At 49.6% G+C, this 9,094-nt stretch overlaps 4 protein-coding genes across 4 annotated transcripts; 3 read left to right on the top strand and 1 right to left on the bottom strand.

Annotated features, from left to right (window-relative positions):
- Positions 1–1,546: 1,546 nt before the first annotated feature.
- UREG_01644 (uncharacterized protein) lies at positions 1,547–1,861 on the top strand (the record flags this gene model as incomplete). Its single annotated transcript, XM_002542082.1, has 1 exon — positions 1,547–1,861. One exon carries the CDS (start codon positions 1,547–1,549, stop codon positions 1,859–1,861), a length of 315 nt encoding a protein of 104 aa, XP_002542128.1.
- A 1,600-nt stretch (positions 1,862–3,461) lies between these two features.
- On the bottom strand, positions 3,462–5,277 carry UREG_01643 (uncharacterized protein; the record flags this gene model as incomplete). Its single annotated transcript, XM_002542081.1, has 2 exons — positions 3,462–4,843; positions 5,025–5,277. 2 exons carry the CDS (start codon positions 5,275–5,277, stop codon positions 3,462–3,464), a joined length of 1,635 nt encoding a protein of 544 aa, XP_002542127.1.
- An 827-nt stretch (positions 5,278–6,104) lies between these two features.
- On the top strand, positions 6,105–7,671 carry UREG_01642 (betaine aldehyde dehydrogenase; the record flags this gene model as incomplete). The annotated part of the gene is made up of 2 exons (XM_002542080.1): positions 6,105–6,589; positions 6,654–7,671. 2 exons carry the CDS (start codon positions 6,105–6,107, stop codon positions 7,669–7,671), a joined length of 1,503 nt encoding a protein of 500 aa, XP_002542126.1.
- A 579-nt stretch (positions 7,672–8,250) lies between these two features.
- UREG_01641 (uncharacterized protein) lies at positions 8,251–9,056 on the top strand (the record flags this gene model as incomplete). Its single annotated transcript, XM_002542079.1, has 3 exons — positions 8,251–8,576; positions 8,633–8,918; positions 8,994–9,056. The coding sequence occupies 3 exons, from the start codon at positions 8,251–8,253 to the stop codon at positions 9,054–9,056; spliced, it is 675 nt and encodes a 224-aa protein (XP_002542125.1).
- Positions 9,057–9,094: the final 38 nt, after the last annotated feature.

Here is a 9,094-nt window from a genome sequence, read left to right as displayed (position 1 = left end):
CTTTGCTTCACTATGGCTTCAAGCTCTGCTCCTGTTTAGGACTGGCTACCATAGTGCAGTGCTCATTTGCCTGGTAATATGACGAGTTTCTCGCTGGTCATACTTTCGTATATTTCTTCAGTTTCTCTCAATCATTCTCACCTTTTCCTTTTAACCCTCTATCCTCTTCATGCTTCTCTCATTTTTTTACTCTACTACTTCTTTCCACTTAGCCTTGAGTCACGAAGCACCTAAAGAGAGAACTTTAGAAGCTAAAGGCATTGCTGAGGCTTTATATTGTGGCCGGCCATTAAAAAATTATACAATCTACATATACCACTACGGAGGATCCAAACTAATCATCCGTTTATTTCAGCGGAAACTGGAAATGGAAACACTAATGGCTGTTTGGTTGAATTATCATCCAACAACGCCTGGAGGAGTATTGTGATGAGAATGATCTAACACCCATGATTCAGCCATGTCATGGCTTGGTAACAGTTAGGACCTCTTTGGCTCCCTTTTACAGGTGGTGCGAACGTTGCCTCCCCCGGATATAGAGTCCCTGGCTTACTCTGCCTTGTCCAAGATGGCAAGAAGAAGTGCGACTCTTGTTGCCGAGCTCACCGCCTACGCAAACGGGTAGATGTCACCCGCCTGGTATATGTGGACTTGGGCTGATTGTTGTGTTTGTTTCTTAGGTGAAACTCTTCAAAGGGCCATTGACCTCAACGGCTTAATCGAATTTGCAGCTGGGTTGGCTTTAGTAAAAAAAAACGAGAGCAAACACAGAAGAAGACAAAATGAAGAGACAGAGTCCCTACAGAGAAATTATAATACAGGACTACTCATACATAAAAATCCCACCTGCGACAGGTATTATACACTGGAACGACTACACCCGTATGCTTACGATCTTGCGCGTCCATATCACATCCAATATGCATCTGAGGCAGTCAAATAATATGTCCGACATATTGATTGTCGATGCACTCGGTGTTCCTGCAAACAAAAAGGGGCATCGAAAGGCGGCACGAAAGAAATGGCATTCACTCCGTTTCCCGAAAGGGTTACCTAGCCTACTACGGAGTATACCTCCCAAATTACGTCGCCGACCCCAAACTCAATGTCACACTAGCCGACTTCCTCCCGTTCCATGATGACCTACTTACATCTGACTGGGACGACTTGCGCTCTCCATGGTGGCATAATATTCTATGTCAATGCTAAGGCTACCCCATACCCGTTTCAGGGGAGCATAAAAATATAATACAGAATTGTGGATGAACATTCTGACAATATTAATCTCCGATGTTGGACAGCTCATCAAAGGGACAGGCTTCAGCGTATGAAAGCAAATGAGTTGGGAACAACAAAGACGAAGAGTCTGGCGAATAGACTGAAGAAAGCACTGATGATAATGAAAATACCACCGATCCTAACGTTATCCCATGTGGATGATATTCTTGTAGTACACAAGAATATGAATTATATTAATGAGATATCTGATAAGGCTCGAAGCTATATTAAATTAGAGAAATTAGGTTCAGATTCCGGCCCGGCGAACATGGCCTTTGCGCTGAGAAAGTACCTGCAAATGATGGAGACGATGGACCCGAAGAAATGGAAAGATGATGATAAGAGAAAACCTCGGTATGCTTTCAAGATTGTCTCTCAACACATCATGACCAATGCGCGCATTGTTGCGTTGACCAACAACAATCTCGCTGGGGAGCCGATCCGTCAACATTTCGGCACCGAGGCAAAAGCAGTTGTGATATTCCGCGATGAGGATCCCAAAGAATTGGAGGCCAGCGGATGGGTCGGCATTACAAAGATGGCGTGTTCGACCAAAATTCAGGGGAATCGTTGTTGGAGGTGACACAAAGCAGCTTCAACCAACTGTTATTTCCCATACTGCGACACCATCAATGATCATGGACGGAAAGATGACATTTCCAAGGAGGGCAAATATGGCACAGAATAAATTCTGATAATGTCAACCAAACATCTCAAATCACAAGAAGATATTCTACAGTGAGCTCTCTGACATTCTATATTTGATTTCTTTTTTTTCTGAGATTCTCATTCTTGAATATGTTTGTTAGCTGTATTGTACTGATATATTTGAATAGTGAATTGAGAATAAAGCCAGCTCCCTCAGGAGTGATGTTGCTGCCCTCTGAAAGGAGGTTGAGAATGTTTCTGCTGGAGGTGTGAGTAGTTTGGCATTCTCAGTTCTGTGAATAATGTCAAATTATACTGACAGGATATATAGAGAAAAAGAAAGTTTGCAAGTCCTGCTGCTGGTCCACCAGTGAAGTCTGCTTGTCTCCCCACCCCCTGCAAATGACACCAATGCTGCCTGCCCATGTCTCCTTTGGTGGTGTGTCATCAGCTGCTTCTGACTCTGGTCAGGTTTTTGAATCTCTGTGGGGAACCACAGAGCAAATTTTGTTGTCTTTGTTGTGCTCTTCTGTGTTTGCTGTGTCATCTTCCCCCCACACCTCCGCTGAAAGCCCTGTCAGGACTCAGCTTTGAATCTGTTTTAGCAGATGAGGAGATGGGAGAAGCTCAAGAAGAGCACAAGTTTGCTCTGAAGAGCTGATTTTTTTTCATGTTTTTGCCTTCAGGTGGGTGAGTGGGTAGGTGCTTGTTTTTATTCTGTTTTTGCCTTCAGGCAGGTGGGCAGGAGAGTGTCTTCTTTAAATGGTTTTTACCAATGAGACCATTCTTCCTTCCTGACCAGAACTCCAAACTCATGCATATTCAAGTTGTTACATAGATGACTCTTCCTATGGATTTCCAATTCAAATGTTTATCTCATGAGCTTCTACATGGGTTCTACATCCTTGGCATGGAATCTACATATCAGATCAGATGAATGGTAATCTGATGGTTATTCATCATTTTTCCAGTATGGCAGTAATTTCTGGACGCTGCTATACCTGCCAGAAATCAAACACTGTAAGTTGACAGAATCAATGAAATTATTATGGAATAACTACTGATATCTCATTTTTTCAGACAACGCTTTAGAATAATGAGCATTTAAATGAAAAGAAAGATATCAAACTTCTGCTGTGCAGTTGATTATCATGCATTATGAGATATCACCACCAATCTCTTGAATTTCTCTAGGAGGCAATGCTTATCTCTCATGAGCTTTCTTGTAGATTGCTCAGACAAGAACATTTTCAAAACTCTTGGGAAACGTTGATACCATATGATGGGCTTTTTCAAGGTGATGTTTGACAAGTTCATAATAATTGAGAAGATAGAATTTTCTTTTTTTCCAGATTTCTTTAAATTCACACTAAAAATCAAGATTTCAGATGCTGAATTGAAGAGATATGATCTATTCTTAGCCTGTAGTCTTTCTATGCAGAATACTTTATAAATCAATATTCAGAACCCGTTTTGATTCTCTTGGTCATTCATCAAAAAATATGATTGTCCTGGTATAAAAGGCCTTTATATACTTATAGTTTGGATACAACTCCCTTCCACCCCGCCTCCTCCGCAATCAACTCTGCCGCGCGCTCGCCAATCGCCAAAACAGTCAACATGGGATTGACAGTGGGCATGTCGGGGAACACACCCGCATCCGCAATGCGCACCTTCTTCAACCCCCGAACCTTCAGCTCCGGATCCACAACGGCCATCGGATCGCGCGCGACATCGCCCATCTTCGAGGTTCCCGCGGGATGGTAGACGGTGTGGGCGGCGCGACGGCCGTATTCGCTCAACTGCTCGTCGGTGGTGAGCTCGGGCCCCGGGGCAACCTCGCGCTTGATCCATTCCTTAAAGGGCGACTGCTGCGCGACCTTGCGCGCCATCTTGAGCCCGTAGACGATGGTCGCGGCGTCGTAGCCCTCGGGGTCGGTGAAGTAGCGGAAGTCCAGGGCCGGTTTGACGGCCGGGTCTGCGGAGGTCAGGTACAGACGGCCGCGGGAGCGCGGGCGCGGAATGTTGGGAGTCATGCAGAAGGCGTCAATGGGGGTATCGTAGCCTAGGCGGGTGGTGTTGAGGCAAAAGGGTATTTGGTAGCAATGCATCATGAGGTCTGCGGCATCGCCGTCGAAGCCCGCGGCGTTGGGGGGCTGGCGGCGGAGGAAGATGCCTGCGTCTGAGTCCATGGTGGTCTGGTTGGGCGGGACGGGCTGGTTGAGCTCCCAGATGATGATGGATTCGGGGTGATCGATCAGGTTCTCGCCGACGCCGGGGATGTCTTTGACCACGGGGATGGAGAGGGCGGAGAGTTGGTCCTTGGGTCCCAGGCCGGAGTGCAGGAGGAGGCGAGGCGTGTCGACTGCGCCGGCGCAGAGGATGGTCTCCCGCTTTGCACGGAGGGTACGTTGCGCGCCGGATTGCAAGGTGAGATTCACCCCGGTCACGGTGTCTCCGGACACATTCACGCGGGACACCCAAGCGTTGGTCAAAACGGTGAGGTTGGGCTTATGCTCTTCTCCTCGCAGGATCGGGTGGATGTACGCAACGCTGGCACTGCTGCGACGGCCATCGTCCGGATTGTAAGACACGGAAAAGAAGCCAACCCCTTCGGTTAGTTTCCCGGTCGAGCGGATTTCCTTGTTGAAGTCATGGATAACGGGTATGTCAAAGGTGCTTGAACAGGCATGGACCCAGTCCTTGCAGAGCTGGTTTCGGTGGCGATCATGGACGGGTTGGACCGTGTTGCGCAGGTTATCGAGGACCCGGGTAAAGGTATCAAAGGACCATCCCTTGCACCCTTTGCTTTCCCACACCTTGCAGTCATATTCAAATGGACGGAAGGAAATTAGGGTATTATGGCTTGAGCAGCCTCCAAGCACCTTTGCGCGAGAGTGTCGGATGTGGCTATTACCTACAGTAAAAAAAGGCTTATGTGAGTCCTACTTTCATATCATGGTGCTCTCTTTTATTATTCTGCTGGTTCTCGCAGGCTATGTTGCTTTGTATTGACGATGGCATCGATCAACCTATACGCCAGATAAAAGGGGCCAGGGGGCGGGTTAGCAGCCATGGCAGACGGCATCAAAACGTACCCATTGGCTGTTCAGTGGTGCCATAATCATAATCCAGCTCTCCTCCCAGCAGATTCAGCCAGTCCTTCAGCAGGAGCACGCGATCGTCCATGAAATCGCTCGGCCCGGCTTCAATAAGCAGGATCCTCATCCGGGGAAGGTATTCCGCCAGCCTGCTAGCAATGACGCAGCCAGCAGTTCCCCCGCCGACTATCACATAGTCGTAGCTATCCACGTCCCCGACAGGGAGTTCGATTGTCGACTTGGCGGCCATGGCACTCAAGTCTTTCGCCGTGTTGAACGAATCGGTCAAGCGAGCAACAGGGCCTTGTTGAAGGTCCCGCTAGATAGAGTAGGAAAGAAAGAGAAAGCCCAACAGCTAAAAAGAACCAAGATTCTCAACAAAAGGGCAGAGGAACCAGAAGGACTAGACCGCCGTTGTTCAAACAAAAAGCGAGTGAAGATCTATGAAGGGATATCTATGTTTTCTATCCGCAGGAAAACATACGAACCGTCCGCCCTCTTGATAGAAGCAAAGAGAGAAAAGGAAGACGGAAGCCATGTCGTGTTAAATACTGCCGAACGCGGCGAAAAGATCAGACGAAAACCGTGCTGGTCTTGGCGGTCGGTTTTAGCCATCAATCTGACCAATCAACGGGCCCTGAAGAGCGGCCGAGCGGGTCTCTGCCAGGAGGCCAAGCCACCAGCCATACGCTAGTCCGCAAGGGGCTAAATTTCCCCACGTGTGTAACCGCGTCGGACATTTTGGAAGCGCGGGCGGTGATTGGCCGGGAAGCCGAAGAGGAAGACGCTGCGTGGAAGCGGCATCGAAAGATGCAGCGAGCGTCCTCCAGCTGCTGCTGGCCGGAAGCCGGGCTCCCGAATCGGCCTGCCAGCCGGGCTTTTCTCGGGCGCACCGAGCAGACCCGCCAATCAGGTCGTCGGGCCAGACGCACAAGCGCGGACCCACTCTCCCCGCCGCCGATCCCTGCCCGCCGATGTCATATCACGTGCACCCCAGTCTGCCGGGCTTCCTCTTTTCGCATTCATCGCGCTGCCTGCTATCAAGAACAACGGAAACGCTGCGATTGGCACTCGAGGATGGACAAGACAGCGTTTCCTCCCCAGGGGCTTTACTATGATGGAGCGGTCCAACGTGCAACATCGGGTAAAACATTTCAAACGGTGGATCCTGCCACGGCGTCAGCGCTCGCATCGGTCGACATCGCCTCTAGCTCCGATATAGACCATGCCGTCGTATCCGCTCAGAGGGCTTTTAGCAGCTGGTCGAAGACTCCCATCCCAGCTCGTGCTAGAATTCTTCTAAAAGCTGTGGAGATCTTGCGGCTGCGAAATGATGAGATTGCCCGGATTGAAACTTTGGATACAGGCAAAGCGTTTTCTGAAACGAGTACCGTGGATGTCATCACCGGCGCCGATGTGCTAGAGTACTACGCGGGCTTGATTAGCGGGGGCGGATTGAACGGAGAGACGACGCAGCTGAGAGAAGATGCGTGGGTGTATACGAAGAAGGCGCCGCTGGGTGTCTGTGCTGGAATCGGCGCGTGGAATTATCCCATTCAAATGTACGAAACACCAGATATGCCAGTCTGCCAGTTATTGATGATCTTGGACGCTAACTTGCTACAGCGCCTTGTGGAAATCAGCGCCCTGTCTGGCTGCTGGGAATACGATGGTATACAAGCCCAGCGAATTTACACCGCTCCATGGGCTCGTTCTTGCCCAGATATACACCGAGGCCGGCCTACCGCCAGGAGTGTTCAACGTGGTTCATGGAGCAGGCGATGTGGGCGCCCACCTCACGACGCATCCCGGAATCGCCAAGGTTTCCTTCACCGGACAGGTTGCAACGGGTAAAAAGGTTGCAGGGTCAGCAGCCGGGAGCATGAAATACGTTACCATGGAGTTGGGCGGGAAGAGCCCGCTCATCGTCCTCCCCGACGCGGACCTAGAAAGCGCCGTTGACGGAGCAATGCTAGCCAACTTTTTCAGCACGGGTCAAGTCTGCACAAATGGAACCAGGGTGTTTGTGCCAGCAACGTTGAAGTCCGACTTTGAGTCCTTGCTTCTGAGCAAGATGAAGTACATCCGTGCGGGTCCCACAATGGACGCCAACACGAATTATGGCCCGCTGTCTTCCGCGACACACTACGAAAAAGTAGTAAACTATATCCGCCATGGCATTGAGCAGGATAGGGCGACGCTACTTTACGGCGGCCCCGACCCTCCCGCCAGCCTTGATTCATCCGTTCGAAATGGCTATTGGGTCGCCCCAACCGTCTTCACCGACTGTACCGACAACATGAAAATAGTCCAAGAGGAAATCTTCGGCCCTGTCATGTCCATCCTCACGTACGACACAGTCGACGAAGCCGTGCGTCGAGCGAATGACACTCCGCTGGGGTTAGCAGCAGGCGTGTTCACGCGCGATATCAATCTAGCGCATAGGATAATTGATAGATTGGATGCCGGCATTACGTGGATCAATTCTTGGGGGGAATCTCCGGCAGAGATGCCCGTGGGCGGATGGAAAATGAGCGGTCTGGGCGTCGAGAATGGCCGAAGGGGGATTGAAGCGTGGGTGAGGAATAAGAGCACGTTGGTGGATATGGGCGGGAAGATTGCAACGGTATTTACAAAGCTGTAGAAACTAAACAGCTTCAACCATTTCTTCCCTACAGAGTCCAGGCTCACTATGCTTCCCCCTTGTCTAACTCTACACCACAATATGTCAATCAAAACTTCCACGCTTTGGTATGGGACCCATTTCATAGCTACGCAGACGAGATGATGCTAGCCGATATCCCAAATGTTGCGACTCAAATACATTGAAAAAGGTCGACATCAGGTTACATTCATCCAGTGTCTTGACTATTCATTGGTGTAGATCCCAATATCGATTGATCCTGCGACACCATGAAGGTATGGTAGGCCGCATTCCCTCCCGCTACATGGGAAAGAGAGATAACTAGCAACGTCATGCCGGAAAGGAGAGAGAAGATTGCTGAGCTGCACTGTTGCCTGGGCGCCTCGTCCAAGGGCGATCAAGACCTACCCTCTTTCATTGTTAAGGGTTCTCAACTCAAACCATCCGTTATTCTTAGAACCGGAACGAGACTCCTAACACTACCTAGCCATAAGAGCAGCTGTCTTCGAACTCTTTCGAAAGGCTGACAACAACTTCTCAACACTATATCATCAGATAGCCGGCCGTTCAATCTTCGTCATGGCAACTCGCAAATATCTCCCATTCGACAGCCCGCGCAAGGTCGGCTGGGAGATGGCACGTCTCTTTGAACGCTACTGGGCCTCTAAACCAGATTACTTTACCTTTGAGTGGCTACAAGACAGCAATGAAAGGATCGAGTTTTGCTGCAAGAATGCCACAGAAGAGGAGGTGGATTTCACCACATCTCCTGCTCTCCTGGAAGCCATACACAGCTGCCAGGAACTCTCTTCTGGAGAGCTTCCCAGTGATTTCGGCTTCACTGGCTTTACAAAGATAGCTGTTCATGAGGTTGGAAGTAAAGTAGAGGTTACTGAAGACCAAGAGTAAGGATGAGGAACAAATCCTGTTAAGAGGAATCTCTTTGCTAATCTCCTCATAGGTTTATGGGCCCTCTCTTCTGGAAACTCCGGGTTGGCTTGATTGTCGATCATCATCGCCGCATTTACGGGCCTTGTTACTTTGAGCATCGCCCTGACCACTGGAGCTGCATAATGCGCGATCAAAGTCCGCATGATGAGGTCCAAAGCAACTCCAGAAATTACTCTCTCAAGAGTGAAATCGTTGCTGTGGCCGCCATCATGTACCGCCAGATGAACGAGATTATTCAGTTTGTCGGCAAGGAAGAAGCATATGCCAGGCTGAGATACGAGAGTGGGCCATTGACTGTAGGTTTTTGCCATTTATGCCCTTTTGGTAAGAGAACCTAGGCTGCTTGAATAATTGCTAACAATTGCCTCCAGGTCACTGTTGTAACTTTTACTCCTGGCAAAGTACGCGTTGTTCAAGCCATCTGCAGCCCATAGGGGATGATATCCCAAAGCTTGCTCTCACCCTGAGGGCA

This window comes from Uncinocarpus reesii, genomic scaffold (assembly GCF_000003515.1).
Source record: "Uncinocarpus reesii 1704 scaffold_1 genomic scaffold, whole genome shotgun sequence".
Classification (NCBI taxonomy): Eukaryota; Fungi; Ascomycota; class Eurotiomycetes; order Onygenales; family Onygenaceae; genus Uncinocarpus; species Uncinocarpus reesii.
Note: the sequence above shows the minus strand (reverse complement) of the source record. Positions and strands in the feature narration are given on the sequence as shown.